Raw genomic sequence first — 21,814 nt, 5'->3', positions numbered from 1 at the left:
GCTGCCAAATGTGATTCAAAGTTGAATTTAGCAAAATTATTTGATTATTAATTCACTAAAAAGCTAATTAAAGTGAAAATTGCATTCCATGTGTAGATGGGTGGGACATAGCCCAGTGTTAAAGCGTTCGCTTGATACGAGGTCGGTCTGGGATTGATCCCTGTCGGTGGGCCCATTGGGCTATTTCTCACTCCAGCCAGTGCACCACGACTGGTATATCAAAGGCCATGGTATGTGTTATCCAGTCTGTGGGATTGTGTATATAAAAGATCCCTAGCTGCTAATCAAAAAGAGTAGCCCATGAAGTGGTGACAGCGGGTTTCCTCTCTCAATATCTGTGTGGTCCTTAATCATATGTCCGACTTCATATAACCGTAAATAAAATGTGTTGAGTGCGTCGTTAAATAAAACATTTCCTTCCTTCCATGTATAGATATACATGTACTGCTGGCTTGCTATCTGTTTTGTCTGCATGTCTTTGGTGGCACACAATGATATTAGTTCATTCAGACTACTTCAGAATTTTTTTACCTGGCATAATTTTTTTTGAATAATTTTTGTAACATCTGAACCCTTTTTATATATGTGTTAGTTAGCATTGATACTAATCACATTCTTATGGTAACACCCAAAAGGTTCTGATTGACCAATTAGAATTCATTTTGACTCATTAAAAATCATGGTGATGACCTAATAATGTGACAACCAAATCATCCACTGAAATTAATATTACTAATATTACTAAAATGGATTGCTACCTTTGATGTAAATTTAACTGAATGTGCAAAAAGATAAGTTTGTTTTGTTTAACAACACCACTAGAGCACATTGATTATTAATCATCGGCGATTGTATGTCAAACATTTGGTAATTTTTAGATATAGTCTTAGAAATGGAATCCACTACATGTTTTTATTAGTAGCAAGGGATCTTTTATTTTTATCATCCCACAGCACATACCAAAGTCTTTGATATATTAGTCGTGGTGCAGTATTTGGAACGAGAAATATCTCAATGGCCCCACCGATGGGGATCGATCCTAAACCAACCACACATCAAGCGAGCACTGTACCACTGGGCTATGTCGTCGCCCCCCCCCCCCCCCCCCCCCCAATGTGCAAGTGCAAATGCTGTACATACATTGTATATAAATGTTTTAAACGTAGTTGTTAGTGATATAGAAATAGAATACCACACTCACATCACTGGGATACCATTTATTTGAGAGCCTGTCATTTAAAAACATACAACTTAGATATAACTGAAACAACTCATTGTAAGATAAATATGAATAACAAAACCATAATTATCTGTCATCAAGACTATCTCTACACATTTCATTTCAACTTATTTTCGTATTTATATCCAATTAAAGTTCAAGCACACTGTCCTGGGCACACACCTCAGCTATCTGGACATTCGGTTAGTTGTTAGTGGTTAGTGAGAGAAAAGAGGGTGTAGTGGTCTTACACCTACCCATTGAGTCGTTAAACTCACTCTGGGTGGAAGCTGGTACCGGGCTGTGAACCCTGTACCTACATGTACAAGCCTTATGTCCGATGACTTAACCACGACAACACCAAGGCTATTCATCTCTGGACAATCTAACAGCTGCTATAATGTAGTTGTCTCCTGGTTGAAAATGCAGTTTAAATCCTGATTAGGTTTAAATTGCTCATAATTAATCAGACCATCTCGAAGTGCTCAAATGATCTGCTTCCCAAGTAAATGAGCCAATTTCCAGTAGGTTGCTCTGTGAGATGGTCAGTGAGACCAACTAAGACTGAATACAGATTAACTAATACAGACATGACTTAGGCCCTTTACGGTTCGGAAACAGGCATGTAGTCATTAGCATTGCTGGACTAGGATGATTGTTCATGTATATAATAATCTAAATATGTGTATGCGTGGGACTGTAAATAAACATGTTAGGGCTGATGTAAGAAGGGCAAGGAGGAAGGAAGGAAGGAAGGGATGTTTTATTTAACGACACACTCAAAACATTTTAATTGCAGTTATATGGCATCAGACTTATGGTTAAGAACCACACAGATTATGAGAGAGGAAACCTGCTGCCACCATGCACTGAACAATGAATCTTTTATATGCAGCATCCTACAAACAGGATAACACATACCATGGCCTTTGTTACACCAGTTGTGGAGCACTGACTGGATCATTAATGGGCCCACTGATGGGGATCGGGCAGGGAGGAGATGAATGAGGAACATGATTTGATATCTGAGAATGATACATGTACATGTAATATTAGGGCCTCCACGAGTACAGGACTAGAGTACTCGAGGGTTAAACTCAACCCGGACCCAAGTACCCGACACTTAAACTAGATGATAATGAGACTAAAGAATACAGTAAAATAACATTATGCATCTTAATTCCAGTGCTGAACATGGATGCCAAATAATGCTAAGTAAACCAGCTGATATATGTTCAGTGTTGTGACAGATAGCTAGTTTAAAAAGAGAAACTAGCATACGGTCATATAATAATTGTGTAACTTATATCATAGATTATTTACTGCTGAAATTATTGTCCTACATCAGGGCTAGTTCTGGGTGAGCAAAACAATTCACCAAATTCGTCTATTTAAACTTAAAAAATGTCAGTTATTTTCTAAAAAAATGTCAATTATTACATGAGATTATTTCGCCAAACTAAAGTAAAATTCGCCAACTGCTTTCAAAATTGCTACATTGTCCATTATAGTTGATCATTATATTGCACCTTGTACGGTTACTCAAGTCCTGTGACCAGTCTCGAGTCAAGACTCGGCCCGTGCCCGAGTACTCGTGGAGACCCTAATGTATATGACTAATTGTTTCTGACAATGCACATACAGTATGCTATGTATATTAGTTACTTGCACAAATATACATCTACATGTACTACAATATTGGGAACAAAAAAAGGGGGAGGTTTATACTTACTGGTGCATCTTTGTTCATTTTGGTATTTCTGGGATCTTTGTTCATTTTGGTATTTCTGGGATCAGTCCCCATCGGTGGGCCCATTGGACTATTTCTCGTCCGAGCCAATGCACCATGACTGGTATACCAAAGGCCATGAAATGTGCTATCCTGTCTGTGAGATGATGCATATAAAAGATCCCTTCTACTAATGGAAAAAAGGTAGCAGGTTTCCTCTCTAAGACTGTATGTCAAAATTACCAAATGTTTTACATGCACCCAATATCCGATGATTAATAAATCAATGTGCTCTAGTAGTGTCGTTAAACAAAAGCAAACTTTAAAACAATTTCTGGATCTTACCACATGTAGTATATGTACATTTACAGTGTATATGTTCTGTAAATTGGAAGGGGGGGGGGGGAGGGGTAAAAATGTCAAGTTTATTGTTATAATTTAATTGGCTTATCTAAGTTTATATACAAAACAGATTGGTTTTGGTGATTTATAATTGTATAATTATCTTTCCTTGGGCATGACTCCTATAAAGTGCATTCATTAATGTAACTGATATCTCGTGTAGAACGTTTTGTACCTGAGACTGGCCATTACATAGGCGTGGTTCTAATATTTGTTGATAAGTACATGAGCATGTATTTGTGCATGATTGTGTGAAACATGTACACGTGCAGTGTACCAGAATATTTTGATAAAACTGATTTGACACTGTGTGTGTACGTGTATTTTCCTGTAGATTACAATACGGCTGTTGTTAAAAGAACATGTACAAATGTATACATGTTTGTGTGTCAAGTAGATTCATTTATAAAGCACAACTTTTGTCTGGATTCATGAGAAAAGCCAGGTTGAATGGGTTTAATTTTTTGATTGTAGCGAAAAAAAATTGACTTACAAAGTTAATAAATTCATAAAATAATGTGGTGGCAACAAAATACAATTGATATCGCAATATTTCATGATATACACATGTACTTTGTTGGCAAAACAGTGAACTGTATTATTAAATTAACTGTCTAAGTGAAATAAAATTTCATCAGTAAAGAGATGTTCCATAATTGTTTCATGACATTGTTAAGATGAAATATTTACCAAAAGATCTACTGTACTAAACAATGACAACAAATAAACCAAATTGTGACAAATATATCAGTAATTTCCCAGTATTGTGTTGTGTTACGTGAATTATTGCACCACTGTTACGCTATCAACTGAATTTGTGAAGCCAGTGCATAGACTATAGAATGTTGAGACGTGTCACCAGCAGTACATGTATCCTGAATGTTTAAGCTGCAACATCAAGTCAATTAAAAAAACCTTTTGGATCTTTAATTCCAAATTTTAGCACCACCTGAAAACCAAAGTGGCATAAATATATATTATTAGCCCATGCATACATACATATGTATAAAGTAGAACACTTGGGAACTGTTTGGGATTGCAGTACACTGAAACCTGTAGACAGGACATTTACATACATGTGTATGTATATTCTCCAACAAGACAATATCCATTAAGAGTGAAAAGACAAAGATTATTACAGCTGGGTTTTGCATTAATTAATTAGTAATTCATATTATATGGGTTGTACATCTATATGCTTATATATTATTGTACATAAAATACCAATGTTGAAAATTGATGATGTGAAATAAGAAGTATATAGATGTGAAATAAGAAGTATATACATGTAAAATTATTAGTTTTTGTTTTAAAATTTACTTTTTATTGTACATGGAGATGAAAAATATTTATACTGCATATGATACTCATAAATATTCATTGTGACTGCATGTGTGTTATTTCTCAGTGACACTGAACTTTCTGTGGCTTTCATCTTTTAACAAATGTCACTTAGAATTAACTCATCAAGTTAAGGCAAAAGTTCAGAGGAAGTCCATAGAAAATCTTCATGGTGTTGATGTGAGTATATTTTATGATAAGACTAAAACGTGACAGCAGAGCCTTTCATTTAGTTTTTAAAATATATTCTGCATTAAAGGCTTCACAGCTTTCCAAAATTTCACATTAATCTTCTTACATGTACAGGGCGACTAATTTTCAAGAATTTTGCAGAATATCCAGTAAAATCCAGAATTGATACCAAGTATCCCATGTTTAAAAATGAAAATATCTGAAAATTAAAACCCCCCAAACAAACCCAACCCAATCTTCCATTAGGTTGTTTGCCCTGCATATATATGCAAGGTATATAACATTATATTTAGTTATTGACTTTTCATTCTTATTCAACTTACTGTACTAGCACAATAATGCTATACAACCTGAGTCACCTTCTCTACTGCAGAATTGTCTTCCCTTGCCGGATGTATATCCATATCCGCGCATGGGTAGACCATCGTTCAATTCAACAAATTTTCTAAATGTAATATAATACCATGATAACAAAAATGGAAATTGTGAAGTGCTAAAAGTAACTGTATAAATTAACTCCTATAATTTGAAGTAGTCACATGTGTACAATGTAGGCTACTCGTAGTTAACAGAAATAGGTCTTTCATTTAGATAGGACACCACATACGTGTATACAGTGCACCAACAAACTATGAAGACAGCTAGGAATAGTTCACCACCAGTTTGTCTACATGAATGTTAATGGTATTACCAAAGTAATTTTTTAAATAATTTTTTCTTTTAAATCATCATTGCACCGGGCAGGATGTATCCCAGTGTTAAAGTGCTCATCTGATGCACGGGCGGTCTAGGGTCGATCCTCATTGGTGGACCCATTTGGCTATTTCTTGTTCCAGCCAGTTCACCATGACTGGTATTTAAAAGGCTGTTATATGTGCTACCCCGTCTGTTGGATGGTTCATATAAAAGATCCCTTGCTGCTAATGGCAAAATGTAGCAGGTTTTCTATCTAAGACTATATATATGTCTGAATTATGAACTGTTTGACATCCAATAGCCGATGATTAATAAATCAATGTGCACTCCATTTCAACTAGTTGTGTATATACGGCATGAATAAATGTTTAATGACACTTAAGCATACACAAATAAAACCCAAAAACAGTTATTAAAATAAAATGAAATACAATATTAAAAAAATAAATAGAAAAATGGTTATTGGATGCCTGATAAAACTATATGAATGAATGAAAGTTGAAACTGAGTTTGTGGTCAAAGCTCAGTGTATGAAGCTGTTCTTCCCATATCCCTGTTGTGATCGACTCGTGAACAACCGTAATAGAATTTAGTAGTCAGGTCAGTTTTGACAGTAAGCAGTATTGATAGGAATAAAATCAGATTAACAGGGATAATCAGATTAATAGAGATAATCTAATTAATATGGATAATTTCCCAGTGTGTCTTGACTTTTCACACCAGACCCATTAGGAGTATTAGTGTAGAGAATAGTACATGTGCTCATGCATTTATAAAACCATAACACCTAACATTGGCAGGCAAAGAAAAGGAATATTTGTTCCTATCGCAGCACATTTAAACTACACATATTGGTTGTCAATATATTTTGGTTTTGATAATTTAAGAGAGAGTGAAGAGAGAGAGAAAAAGAGAGAGAGAAAAAAAGAGAGAGAGAGAGAAAGGGGAACGGAAAAAGTGGAGAGAGAGAAGAGAGAGAGTGAGAGTGTTATGGAGGGTTATAGAGATGAGTGTGTATGTGTCTCTCTGTCTCTGTCTCTCTATTTCTCTCCCTTCCCTGCTCTCCCTTCCCAGTAGTTACGTAATACCTCTGCGAGTGCGGTTTCGGCGACTGTGATTTTGGCGACTGGCGACAGAATGTCTGGTCATCTAAGAAAATATACGGACTCTGGGAGAGGTGGAAATATCAGATGATAGGTGAGGTACCGCGTTGTGCCCCCAGGCGATATTTGCTGTCTCTGAGAGTTTTGAATAAATAGCTAGGATTTTAGAGATATCGGGGAGAAACATATTGGAAGGCGTCCAGGGGGAAATATCATTTCTGCTCTGTTGTATAACCTTGATGTGATTGATGTGACTTTAAATATTTTAATACTGTATTATACCAATATTATTTAGACGGTGCTGCCGGTCATCTGACGCAGTAAACTGTAGGCTCACTGTCTAAATATATATAAAGATTATCCAGTCATCCGAGAGGACCTAGGTAAACTGTAGGTTATTGTCTTTATTGTGATAGGTACCAGTATTAATTCTGTGTTATAAGGTTACTAAATGAGTAGTTAAGGGTTAATTAAAAATTAACCAGTTAGGAATAGAGTTGTAATTTCTTTATTAATTAAGTTCCCCTGGAAGCGTTTCTCAATTATCACACGTTACTGAATGAGTAGTAAGGGTTTCTCAATTATCACCCGTTACTGAACGAGTAGTAAGGGTTAATTAAAAATTAACCAATTAGGAATAGAGTTGTAATTCCTTTATTAATTAAGTTCTCCTGGCAGCGTTTCTCAATTATCACACGTGTGGGTGTTGTGTCACGGTGAAGTGTTTAGCATATTGTGTAAACTAGACACCTAGAGATTAACTAATTAAGTGATCAGTTCTGGGTTGTTATTATTTGTTGTTGTTAATTAACTACTGCGGCAGTACATTGGTCTGTGTAGGTTACTACAGATTCCAAAGTGTATTGTGTTTTTGTTGTGTTTTCTAGTGAACTAAACGTGCTATAATAATATATACTTTATATAAGATCTTATCTCTGATCATACCTAGACGAGCCACAAGCGGGTATAACTGCCTGTTACAGAGAGATCTAATAGATATATTTAGGAGAGATATTTGGGACAATCGGGTTTCATTCAGTTACGGGTATTATAGGATCCCCGTGACACTCTCTCACACCTATGTGTGTGTCTGTCTCAACATTTGTTTCTGTTTGTGTGTAAATATCTATTATCTTGGCCACAAATGATGCACTTTGTATTGTAAACACTTAAGGAGAGACCTTAATATAGGGATATCCCTGTTGGCTGCATGATTCCAAAACCACAAATGTGGTGGTAATAAAATATTGTTTAAACCAAAACATGTACATATGATTTAATAGCACTAATTATCCCAGTCCAATCCGAGGACCCAGGCAAACTATCCTGGATGAGTCCCTGATGGCAGCCAGTTCTCTGTCAGTTCATCATGCCTTTACCTGGCACTCAACTTTATTAAATTTTGCAATAATGTAACTTCATAATCATTAGTAATTGAAATTATTTGAATGTAACTGCAGGGCTCGAATTTGGCAATTTGGAGACTGCCTATAGCAGTTTAAGCAAAATGTTCACCTATAAAATATAGAGCCTGTCTACAGCAATTTTAAACCAGTAACTGTTGTGAGCAAAACCATTGATGATGGGCCATTGGACTATTTCTCATTCCAGCCAGTGCACCACGACTGGTAAATCAAAGGCCGTGCTATGTGCTATCCTGTCTGTAGGATGGTGCATATAAAAGATCTCTTGCTACTAATGGAAAAATGCCTTGACCAGAAGCGGTCAGGCCCTTTATAAGGGCCCTATGTTCAAGCTAGGAGACACCACAGCATCGTAGAGGTCTAAAATTAACGAGCTACTCTCGATTCACTAATATCAAAACCTATATTAGCTCGGCCATTGACCTTTCGACCGACCGTTCAAAATTGCGCCAAATTCCCTCAATCAAAATTGTGCACCTTTTTCTCTTTGGCATTTAACTGCTCCATTCAAATTCCATAGCACCACCACCACCCCCACCCGCCTGCTACCGATTTGATCGGGCTGCTTGTGCTCCCTTGCACCTTCCAGTGCAGGCGGTCCCTCCTCTCCCCTCCCCCACCTTTCCTGTCATGGACGACAGCCTTGTGCTACAACAGCTTGTTCTGAATGTGCACGTAAAACCCTATGACATGACATGACATAATGGAAAAATGTAGTGGGTTTCCTGTCTAAGACTATAAGTCAAAATTACCAAATGTTTGACATCCAATAGCCGATGATTAATAAATCAATGTGCTCTAGTAGTGTTGTTAAACAAAACAAACTTTAACTTTCATTCCATATAATTCAGGCTATACTCTTTATGTTTCACTAGAAACACACACCACCACCACCACCCCACCACCACCACCACCACCACCACCACCACCACCACCACCACCCCCACCCCCCCCCCCCCCCCCCCCCCCCCCCCCCCCCCCCCCCCCCCCCCCCCCCCCCCCCCCCCGCCGGTGATTGTATTAGTTGTATTGCATGTACAGGTGTTTATAGTGATCCCAAATCAATATGAACATTGTTCATTTCAGTTTGGGCCTTGTTGCTATCAATGAGAGTGGTGTGAAGATTCCAACTTCCATTACATCAAATGGAGTTTCATTTCCTGTAATCAGTATCAAGTACTGAAATGTGATTCAAGAGACACTGACATTTTATTGGCTGAGAGCTTTTCTGAGAGTCAGAATAAAGAAATCGAACATTGAAATGCGCTATTTTTAGCATGACTTATGATTTAACGAAAAAGAAAAGAAAAAAATGTGACTCCCCAGCATACATGTAGTTTATTAACCTTTAGACTACTAGATTAATTTTTAACAAAAATCATGTTGAGTGGGTACAAGTTTATAATTGTTACTGACATATATTCACTTAAATGTTTTATAAATACATGAAATAAAGTTCATATATGTATCGGTAAGTATTATTTTCGTGCGATTTTGTAATTTTAATTATTTTTAGATCAGTTAATGGTGATTAAAATTTGGCAAAAAAATCGAAAAAGTTGCATTTACTTACGGGCATTTGTGGCCAGCTGTCCAGTATTTATGTCTATTATTCCTGATAACCGTGGGTTTTTTACCAGAATTTTTTTTAAAACCCGAACTATGATTCATATTGCAACATTTGGTGATTTTCGTTGTTGGTAAAATGATCGAATTTATCATCAAATTAGCTGTCACAATCAGCTACCGAAAGCTGAAAATAACCGCGACGTGCCGCCATTGTTGTCGAGCGAAAATACTTGCCGAAAACCACTTTTTGATCTCAAAATTTCAAGGTATTTTCAATTGAAAAAATCAAAACAAAAGCCACCATTTTAAAAAGAAATCTTTTTTCTTTTATTATATTTCCGTTTCCGTTTCGTGTCATGTGCAAAACGGCGGGAAATATGAATTGGGGAATGTACTGTATACAGTATACAGTATGTCAACTGACGTGACGTCGGGCGAGATATCTCACCTGCAGTACTCAGAAGGTTAAAGAAACCCATTAAACACCTACTTTTGGATACAATTGCATAATGTGACTCCCTAGCATACATGTAGTTTATTAAAGAAACCCATTAAACACCTACATGTACTTTTGGATAAAATTACATAATTAATACACTGATTGATTATATTTAAATATACATGTAACTTAACATGAATATAGACAAACAGAGAAAAAAACAATGTTTCCCCCCCCCCCAAGACAACATGTACGTTTGTTTCCAATCACTGGGCTCTACAAAAAGGACAGTTTTAGCCCTATTTAATAATTTCAGTGGTTTGGAACTAATAAAGCTGTATGAGTTATCTCCCATTATATGACAAACTTGCTAAAAGAATGTTTAAAATAAATATCTGTAATATTAGTAAGACACTGCCAGGTGCTGGAGGGTGTTGGTATACAGTAGGTACTGGAGGGTGTTGGTATACAGTAGGTGCTGGGGGTGTGTTGGTATGCAGTAGGTACTGGAGGGTGTTGGTATACAGTAGGTGCTGGAGGGTGTTGGTATGCAGTAGGTGCTGGAGGGTGTTGGTATGCAGTAGGTGCTAGAGGGTGTTGGTATGCTGTAGGTGCTGGAGGGTGTTGGTATGCTGTAGGTGCTGGAGGGTGTTGGTATACAGTAGGTGCTGGAGGGTGTTGGTATGCTGTAGGTGCTGGAGGGTGTTGGTATGCTGTAGGTGCTGGAGGGTGTTGGTATACAGTAGGTGCTGGAGGGTGTTGGTATGCTGTAGGTGCTGGAGGGTGTTGATATACAGTAGGTGCTGGAGAGTATTGGTATCCAGTAGGTTCATGATTCAGTGTTTTTTTTGTTTTGATTGCAGCCACCACATGTTCATCGGACACATTCCAGTGTAAACGTGAGATCAGTGTGGGCTACCAGTGTATTCCTCTCAACTGGGTGTGTGACGGAGATCATGACTGTCCTGATGGTGACGATGAGAAAGCAAACTGCAGTAAGTTGTTCCCTTTCACAGTTGAGTGATCACATGTAGCTAATTACTAAATGCCTCATATGTCTTCAGTTCCATGTACTCATACCCTTTCATTGTTTATTCCATAAATACATTTTCTATTGCATACCTTTCCATTCAGCATTTCATACCTTCCCCATTTTTCCATTCCTATCTCCATTTACAGCCCCATCCCCATCCATATCCACATGTTCATCTTCATCTCCATCTCCATCCACATCTCTATCTCCATCCACATCTCTATCCACATTCACATCCACATCTCCATCCACATCTTCATCCACATCTCCATCCACATCTCATTCCACATCCACATCAGATCTCCATCTCCATCCACATCTCCATCTCCATCTTCATCCATATCTCCATCTCCATCTCCATCTCAATCTCTATCCACATCCACATCCACATCCCCATCCACATCCCCATCCCCATCTCCATCTCCATCTCCATCTCCATCCACATCCACATCCACATCCCCATCTCCAACTCCAACTCCAACTCCAACTCCATCCACATCTCCATCTCCATCTCCATCCACATCTCCATCTCAGTCCACACCTCAATCCACATCCACATCAGATCTCCATCTCTATCTCCATCCACATCTCCATCCACATCTCCATCTCCATCTCCATCTCCATCTCCATCTCCATCTCCATCTCCATCTCCATCCACATCTCCATCCACATCCACATATTCATCTCCATCTTCATCCACATCTCCATCTCCATCTCCATCCACATCTACATCTTCATATCCATCCACATCTTTATCTCCATACACATCTTCATCTCCATCTCCATCTACATCTACATCTCCATCCACATCTCCATCTCCATCTTCATCCACATATCCATCTCCATCTCCATCTCTATCCACATCTCCATCTCTATCTCCATCTCCATCCACATCTTCATATCCATCCACATCTTTATCTCCATCCACATCTTCATCTCCATCTCCATCCACATCTCCATCTCCATCCACATCCACATCTCCATCTCCATCCACATCTTCATCTCCATCTCCATCTCCATCTACATCTCCATCCACATCTCCATCTCCATCCACATCTCAGTCTCAATCTTCATCCACATCTCAATCCACATCTCAATCCACATCCACATCAGATCTCCATCTCCATCTCAAATCAAATAGCTAATGATTAATAAATCAGTGTGCTCTAGTGGTATCATTAAACAAAAACAAACAAACTCCATGGCCACCCACATCCACATCCACATATTATTCTCAGACCAAATCCACATCACATCCACATCTCAATCTCAATTCACATCCAAATCCACATTTCCATCACCATCTAAATCCATATCCACATCCACATCCATATTGATATCCATGTCTCCATTCACTGCTTTGTGAATTTATAGATGATAGCACATTGTATAGAATCATGTAACATAGCAAAGGGATGTTAGACAAATGCACACAAATCAGGGTTTTTTTAATGTCCATTTTACGACTTGTTTTACATACATACCACGACTTGTTTTACATACATACCACGACTTGTTTTACATACATACCACGACTTGTTTTACATACATACCGAAGGATAACATTACATTTTTTAGTGAGGAACGGGAAGTAGCCCAGTGATAAAGCATTCACTTGATGTGTGGTCGGTGTGGGATCAATCCCTCTCGGTAGACCCACTGGGCTATTTCTTGCTCCAGCCAGTGCACCACGACTGGTATATCAAAGACCGTGGTATGTGTTATCATGTCTGTGGGATGGTGCATATAGAAGATTCCTTGCTGCTAATCGAAAAGAGTAGCCCATGAAGTGGCAACAGCGGGTTTCCTCTCTCAATATCTGTGTGGTGTTTAACCATATGTCCAATGACATATAACTGTAAATAAAATGTGTTGAGAGCGTCGTTAAATAAAACATTTCCTTCCTTTTTTTGGTGATTTCAGGTAATCAGGATCAAGAACACAGTTCTTTACACTGTGTTTTTATTTCACTCTTGAATTTTTATATTGATGTTGCTCATCACTTTAGTTTTGCATTTACCATAGTTTGACACCCAACAGCCGATGTATTTTTCATGCTGAGGTGTCATTAAACATTCATTCATTCATTCATTCATTCATTCATTCATTCATTCATTCATTCATTCATTCATTCATTTATTCATTCATTCATTTACCGGCCTCGGTGGCGTCGTGGTTAGGCCATCGGTCTACAGGCTGGTAGGTACTGGGTTTGGATCCCAGTCGAGGCATGGGATTTTTAATCCAGATACCGACTACAAACCCTGAGTGAGTGCTCCGCAAGGCTCAATGGGTAGGTGTAAACCACTTGCACCAACTAATGATCCATAACTGGTTCAACAAAGGCCATGGTTTGTGCTATCCTGCCTGCGGGAAGCGCAAATAAAAGATCCCTTGCTGCTAATCGGAAAGAGTAGCTCATGTAGTGGCGACAGCGGGTTTCCTCTCAAAATCTGTGGGGTCCTTAACCATATGTCTGAGGCCATATAACTGTAAATAAAATGTGTTGAGTGCGTCGTTAAATAAAATATTTCATTCATTCATTCATTCATAAGAAACTTATAGCAGAAAGTCTGAAATATTATTCTCATTCAGAACCAGTTGTATATATTTGTTATAATAAATATCTAATACTGTTTTCTTGAAGGCATTCCAACATGTGCTTCATGGCAGTTTACCTGCACAAAGGGTGCGGCAAGGTGTATAACACAGGGCTATATTTGTGATGGTGAGGAGGACTGTACAGACGGGTCAGATGAAACACCAGAAGTCTGTAAGTGGTGGTTTAGAAAATACTTCAAAATATATTCTTTCTTTAATTTCTTTCTTCTTCTTTTTTTAACAACTTGCCTAGTGGCATTTGTCCACAGAATTGATATAAATAATGCAATATAAATATTGATGACTTTGTAGATTGGATTTTTAAGTGATACAAAAAATTAGAAAGTTGACCCATTTAACAAAAATTGCAAAACTATACACCATTAATAGTTATTAAAAATTATTTTATTAATTTGTAAATAAAATTATTGTACATATCAACAAAATTTTAATATAATCTATATGACTAATCCATTGTATAGGAGAAAAAAACTTGATACAAAGTCACAAAACATTTTAATTTCTTTTTGTTTGTACTACAAACTAAAAACATTTTTGGCTTTGGAGCATGAAAAAAAGTGAAATATGGATATTAAATTTTGATTGTTGAGTGGTTTTGATTGAAAACTCTGTTTCAGGCTTTAAGAATAGGCCAAAGTTTGCACCTGTGATTATTGAAAAGCCAGTAATTCCACCCTAGAAACAAATCTGAACCTATAGTTTAGTGGCAGGTTGGTTGGTAGGCCATGATTTTACAGTACAAAAACCAACAACAAAGTTAAGTGTTGTGATTAAAAACAGAAATAAGAGCTGACATTACAGGGGCCTATCACTGCCTGCTATAAATGTCATGTCACATAAGCATTGGTTTATCTTAAGCACTAAGACCAGTTAATAGTAACCAATCAATGACAAGCTTTCAAGGTTATCAAACTACACAAATTATGTCAAAATACCAACAATTGGTCACTTGAGAAGCATGTATTAATTGTAATGCTATACCTGGCAAATTATTAAATAGGTGAAAAATTACATCATTAAAAGTTAACATGAGTAAAGTGTAAAAGAAGCTGGATGAACCAACAATTGAGGGTTCTAGGAGCTACTGTGTAATTATCATCACACCGACCTCACAAAACAACTGGAAGTTGCTGCTTGATTTTATTATGTCATATACTGTACTGTTTTATAAATACTCTATTGAAAATAGAATGGAAAAATATTCTTTCAGACTTTAATGAATTACTTTAAAAATAATATATCTACCTGTATTGCATACATTGGCCGAGTGACCTTCTATGATTCCACATTGCTATGTTGCTACAGCCAGGTGTCTATAAAAGGCATCTCCAATATATCCCATACTTGTACATGTGCATGTATTTTACCTCTGTAAAACATGCCTCTAGTGACCAGTCTTCTGAGTGGTCTTTACAGACAGTTTTATATATCTTTGTTTGTTTAATTTATTCATACATTTTTGATATTCAGAATTAGAAACATTTACTTCTTATGGTTGATTAGTTCAGTAGGTCTGACGACCTGTTTGACGTTCTGTTTAATTGTTTTGTTTAAAGCTGCAATCTCGAGTATATTTTTTATTATTGAGTCATGTTAAACCTATTCTGTGTTTTTTTACTTCTCGTCTCATGCCATTCTTCGATATTTTTAGATGTATTCACTAATGAAAATTTATTTATCTTGACATTAATCTCAAAATTAAGAGTAATTAATTCTGTCTCGGTTCCATGTAAATCTCAAATTGGATACATGACAAATTCAACACAAATTAAATTTTCAACACGTACAAAAAATATCTATATTTTGTGTTCTGAACCAAACTTCAAAATTTTAAAGAAATATTTAACCCACTCAGACGTGTTGAAATTTTTTTAAATTTTAAAAATATGTGTGCTATTGGTTGGTATAAAAATGACATTTGATGTCAAATAAGGTGTGTGTGGTCCCTGAAACATAATCGTAACTTGCATGGGCTTAAGTACAAGAATTAATACATTAAAATGTTACAGACATGTTTGTCAATTCAAGACAGCTGACCAGATATGTTAATAGTGAAAACACAAGTTTATTGATACTGTACTTCAAGTCCGTCCCATCATTCTATAAAACTGTTTTCTGTAAATAATTTCAGTTTGGTTTGACATAAGAAGAAAGGAAATTGGAAATAACAAAAAATTACTATTTTTCTATTTTTGTGTGCAGTTTCCAAATCAGTTGGTTCAGAAATAAGTAACTTGTAGTAAATTTGATCATATGAATAAAGGTGTTCCCTGTGGGACGGACTATAGGTTTGTAATTTGCATTAGAAAACAGTGTTATCAGCTGAGATTGCAGCTTTAACATTAACATTTGAAATTCAACTGACTATTCTGCCTGGATCTTTTTTCTCACCTTTTGTCATGGTTACCTAATCTCAATACTTTTCTCTGAATGTGTGTGCAAGCTTACACTGTTTGACAGTTGAGCATGATAGAAAAGCATGTTAATATTATAACAATAATAAGACCATTAAAAACAGATTCAAAAACATATTTTCTAAACATCTGTATGCAGGTATTGAACAGCATGGATGGAAACTAAATCTGTTTTAACTTATTTTTGAAATGGCAGCAAAGATTTATTAATATATAATTTAATAATAATAATAATAATAATAATAAAATCATTTTATATGTTGCAATTGTTTCCAACATAGAAATTAAACAAACAAAATTCCAAATGCCAATTTACAGTTACTGAATTAAAAATTGCTTTAATTTATTAACTAACTGGCGGATAATTTATGAAACATTTTACAATTTGTATAATCCAGTTAATTTCTGTTTTAAACTAAAACTGAATTTTTATGTAATGTAATGTTGTTCCTTTTGTAAAAAAAAAAAAATTGACCCCAACACTTATTTATTGTCATTTTTATTTTACTATTGGAGTTTTTAAGATTGTTTTGTGGTCACATATATATTTAAATTAATTACAAAGTATGAATTTTTAAAATAGATTACAAACACATTTAAACATAAAAAATGTTTTCCAGAATTGATTAAAATGTTTTTTATTATCATTTATAATTTTTAGTCACATACATGTATATAGGATAGACATGAACAGTTGTCATCTTAGATGTACATACACACTACTGCTCACACACACTTAGGTAATTTGGTGTTAACGAAGACTAAATATAATAGTATAAATGAAGACATAGATGTAAAATGTACATTTTCATAAAAAAACCCTAATAATAATGATTTTTTTTATTTTTATTAAGTTGATTATCCCCGTCAACCAAAATATCATTACACAGTATTTTTTTTATGCATTTTCTGCATCAAATACTTTTTCATTAATATTTTTATATTATAATTTTCGCAGCATATTACTTATTACATTTGTACTTAAGTTTATGCTTTACAACAGTGCACATTATTTTGTGTTGTCAGTTTGTAAACATACATGTAGTACATGTAGCTGTTTGAAAAAACATGCACCTTTCTGATTGATTGTTGTCAATGACTGCACCGTTCTGATTGGTCTATTTGTGACTAATTGCATCATTCCCACCTCTGTTGTACTAGGCAAGAATCGTATGTCGAAAGGATCTCATATCAAAGGTCTGTATGCTTGGTAATCATTAGTCTCAGTCGACCCACATTCTTGTCAAACAAGAGCTGCAAGCACTGTCCATGAAAAGCTGTAATATAAAAAAGAGTTAACAGATCTGATTGGCAGAACTGACTGGTTATGGCAAAAGTGTTTTTTATTCTTTAACATATGTAGTGTAAGAGTCTCGCAGATTGTTTTTTTTTCTTCATTTTGGATCTGAGCCGATCAACACACAATATTGCAGGCTTTTGTGGACAGTTCTCTCAGAGCCTTGTTTTCTACATGAGTCTGGTGTCGACGAAGGCTAGGCAATCGTCTCTTTTCTCCCAGTATTCCTTGCAAATATGGTAGTGGGGTACAGCTTGGCTATTGGCTAATTTGGTGACCTTTGGTGACCTATGCTTTTTACTCGCTAGATTAGCTTGCTAGAATGTGTGAGTGTGAGAGTGCAAAATGTATATACCGTAGTTTGTTTATCTCTTGTGATTCTTCATTAGGTTTTTGAGGAATTTCTGTATGAACGAAATGAAACAAGGAATTATTACTTTATTATGGTACATGTACTTTAAAAAATGGAAAATTCTAATTGATAAACGAATGAAAATAAATTAATAATAGACAAACAAATAGCCAAACCGTTGTACCTCAATCATTTAACCAAACATATATATATACAAAGTATATCTGCTATTTTTCAATTAAACTATTTGTACAAATAGCCTTAATTACATTAAACATTTCTGCACATTTCCTTTAAACCTTTTGGCACAATACAAATGTATAGTTCTGATTAATTTCACTAATTTTCTCTGTACAGGTAGTTAACAGTGTTAATATCAGCCTCTGTTGTGTTTGATTGATTTGAAGATTTGTTCATCTTGTGTGGGTTTTAGTGTTTTCTGCAGTGTATTTATAATTAATATCACATACTACTTTACATCTATTCTGTTTTCACAAATAATTAAAACGTTCTTTCAATTATTACGACTCTGAACTAAGAATTATACAATATCAATTTAAGAAAATATATTTTCTCTTTTGAACCATTTAATCAAAACATATACATGTACTTATTTTCAACAAAGTATCGAATTTGTTTTTTAGTTCCTGTTGTTTTTTTACATTGCTGGAAATGGTTCTGCAGTATATGTGAATGTATTTGCTTGGAATTGTATGGGAGAGAATACTACATTTTATTGCTTTTATGATTTGATTAATTAATTTTTTGTTTATTTAATTTATCAATCTATTATTTTATCCATTTCAGTGCATTTTTATAAAGTATTATACAAATAAATGGTTCATTTTTATTTTAATGTTAAAATGTATTTTTAATTCAATTTAATTGTAATAGTGTTTTATTAGATTCGGGTGATAAAATAAGGAAATTGAGCTGATTTTTGGTTAATTTATGGCACTGAAGTGGAACAGGAATTTTAGTTTACCTGGTTTTAGGTTTTAGTGCTTTAGTGCTGTACCAAATCGAAAATAACTAGGAGCTCAGGGTTTTTTTTTTTTGTAACCATTTTTTAGATTGCCTACATGAAAGGGAGGAATCATTAGATGCAATTACCCTACCCTGCCTAAGTGTTGCAATTAGATCACAAAAGTTCAAAATTCTTCAATATTTAGCTAACATATGGTTAGTTTGACACTTGATCCAAAGAGCTGCAATTAATCTTATGTTCCTGCAGACAGGACAACACATACCAGTGATGTGGCACTGGTTTGAATGGGAAAACCACAAATCAGTGATCTTGCAGTTGCCCTCTTTTGACGGTTGTTAAAGTATTGTGAGTAGTGGTCTTCATACGTGTACCTTTTAAATTGCTTTCTGAGCATCCAATACCAGCCAGTATTGTTAAAGTTGGCTTTTGAAATAAATGTGTAGGTAATTAAACTACAAAAGAGATTTATATATATTTTTATTACTTCATTCATAGTAATGTAATTAATTAATGATGTTCATAAGAACAATTTATACTAATCATGATTTAAAATAAATAATCTTTTGATCTGTGACCTTCTAGCAAAACTGAAAACACCTTAGAGGGTCATGATAAACCCCAGCCAACACATAGGAACAGTTTTTGATCTCATGTTAATACATAACCGCAAACTCACGTGAGATCTTGCAGAAATAGCCCGGGGTACAAGTTGGGGGGCATAGATAATGGGAGGCCACGCAATAGGAATGTGAATTTCTCCATGATTAATTATTCTATCAGTAGGGAACCCAAAAATTCGGTCAAGATCCAACAAGACTTATTGGAGACATTTGTGAAAGTGGGGCTATAGTCCCCCCTCCGATGTCTCGGTTGCTACTGACCTGAAAATGGTCAGAAATGTAACTGTATTGCATATACAGCTATTTAAATTCGAAGCAAGATTTTTTAACCTAAGAAAGATGTAAGTTTTATTTATAACAGATTAGACTAGCCGACAGCTTGATAATATAGCTACAAACTCAGGATGGTCTCTTTATTATAAAACTCATGAGGGTTTATTTTGCGCAGTCATAAGGTACTTTGTTTGAATGTTTGAAGCAAACATAATAAGTACCATGTCAGGCTCGTAGCCAGTGGGGGAATCGGGGTATCAGACAATCCCCCCACGCACGATTGAGAGTTCCGCTCAAATGAAAAACAATAATGGATTTTACATATAAAAGTCCTTGTCCCCAAATGACTGGGATAACGGAGCAAGAACGTCTGCCTGAGGTTCCATTTGCTGAAGGTTCGATCCTCCTCAGTGGGCTTGTTTGCTGATTTCCCATCCTAACCAATGATCCATCAAAGGACGTCGTATATGCTATTCTGTTTGTGGGATGTGAGAAGTATGCCATGTATCATTTATTATAAATACATTGGTACGACTGAAAACAAACGGTTTCTTGTCGTGGCTTTCTGACCAGTCCATTTTACATGCATACCACAACTTGATGCAACTTGTTAACGTATATTTCGCAACTAAAGTTCGTGTATTATTCTCAAGTGTAACCGGCGTCATCTCATTGTTTGGCAAGGGGTTCTATATATATATATATATCTGGGAACCCCAACACCCCCGCCCCCCCTCTCCCCTCCCCCCACACCCCTGTCTATGGCTCCGCGCCTTTGGCGATCGCGTTTGATGAATTCCATTTACATGAAATTTTGATCCCTGCTAATCATCCTGGCTACGGGCCTGAAGTTATATACAATATTCATAAGTTAGTTCAAACATCAAATTAGGATCGTATTGGGTTGCATGGGTCTACCACTCTGGAAAAGTTGCTGAACTTTATGTTATGTATAATCATGTACGTTATAAAAACGTGTGATACTTGCATACCATATCGATATATAGGACTTCTCCCCATGCTTGTAAATGTGTATCAAAGTACTGATGGTATCACTAACGATCTTGACCAATGTTCTCAGGTACAAAATACAAAATAGTAACCAAACACTATTGTACATACAGATATATGTTTACTTCAAACTGATCTTCATGTAAAGAAGAAGATGTCATTTTCTAAATTTTTCAAAACAAACAACGCAAAAGCCGCATTTACTCGGTTTCTGACGTCATGCTAAGTTGTAGGTTTTCGCGTGTGACAGCTCATATATGTTTTAAAACTTCGTACATATCAGATATTATTTCAAATGAACTTGTATGTATCTGATATAAATGATAGTGAAAATAAAATAAAATAAAATAAAATAAAATAATAAATAAAATAAGATAAATAAATAAGTAAATAAATAAATACATAAATAAATAATTTGTGGATAGACATGTGATATTGATTTGTAGTTGTATGACTGTCTTTTTTTAATGAAACGATAAGAGGAAAATAGAGCTGTGATAAAGGTCTATATGAGGTAGGGGTTTTGTTGTTGTTTTTTTAGGGGGAAGGGGAGGCATATTTTATTAAATTTTAAATACTGATACATGTGGAGAATTAAAAATCACTGGTAAATCCGCGTGAATATTTAACTATAATTCTAATTGTTAAAAGTAGCAAACACATTCCACTAAAGTTAATTTTATTGTATGAATCTTTTAATTTTGCGCTGTTAAAATACCCTTGACAGGCGGCTCCAGAGACTTCGTCTAAGTTAATGTTTCACTGCTTTTGGTCTTAAACCATTCCGATGTAAACTTTAGTAGACTGTTTTTCGCAGACATTTTAACATCTTATACGAAATATGTACGTTAGTCGCTAGAGATTCACAGCTCCTACGAAGCTACTCACTACGCTCGTGACAACTGTCGATCATGCCCCCCCCCTAATTTGTATATAGCCTAGATACCGTCCAATTCGGCAAGGGACGGTACTCTTCGCACACATGCGCAATGGAAATGTCAAAGAGGTCTATTGTTTGTCATTTTTTGGTGAATTTATCAATGTATAGCAGTGACAAATTGTATAAAATCGTAACAAAGCAATTTTATAC

General features: G+C 35.7%; 1 protein-coding gene across 1 annotated transcript in view; it reads left to right on the top strand.

The window, feature by feature from the left end:
- Positions 1 to 21,814, top strand: part of LOC121387271 (low-density lipoprotein receptor-related protein 1-like) — a 340,401-nt gene that overhangs the window by 89,880 nt on the left and 228,707 nt on the right. Inside the window, exons 2-4 of the mRNA XM_041518296.1 lie at positions 10,978 to 11,109; positions 13,795 to 13,920; positions 17,345 to 17,380. Coding sequence (XP_041374230.1) covers positions 10,978 to 11,109; positions 13,795 to 13,920; positions 17,345 to 17,380 — 294 coding nt within the window. The remainder of the gene's footprint in view (positions 1 to 10,977; positions 11,110 to 13,794; positions 13,921 to 17,344; positions 17,381 to 21,814) is intronic.

The sequence above is a fragment of the Gigantopelta aegis genome, chromosome 13 (genome assembly GCF_016097555.1).
Source record: "Gigantopelta aegis isolate Gae_Host chromosome 13, Gae_host_genome, whole genome shotgun sequence".
Lineage (NCBI taxonomy): Eukaryota > Metazoa > Mollusca > Gastropoda > Neomphalida > Peltospiridae > Gigantopelta > Gigantopelta aegis.
This window is presented reverse-complemented; position numbering and strand designations above follow the sequence as displayed.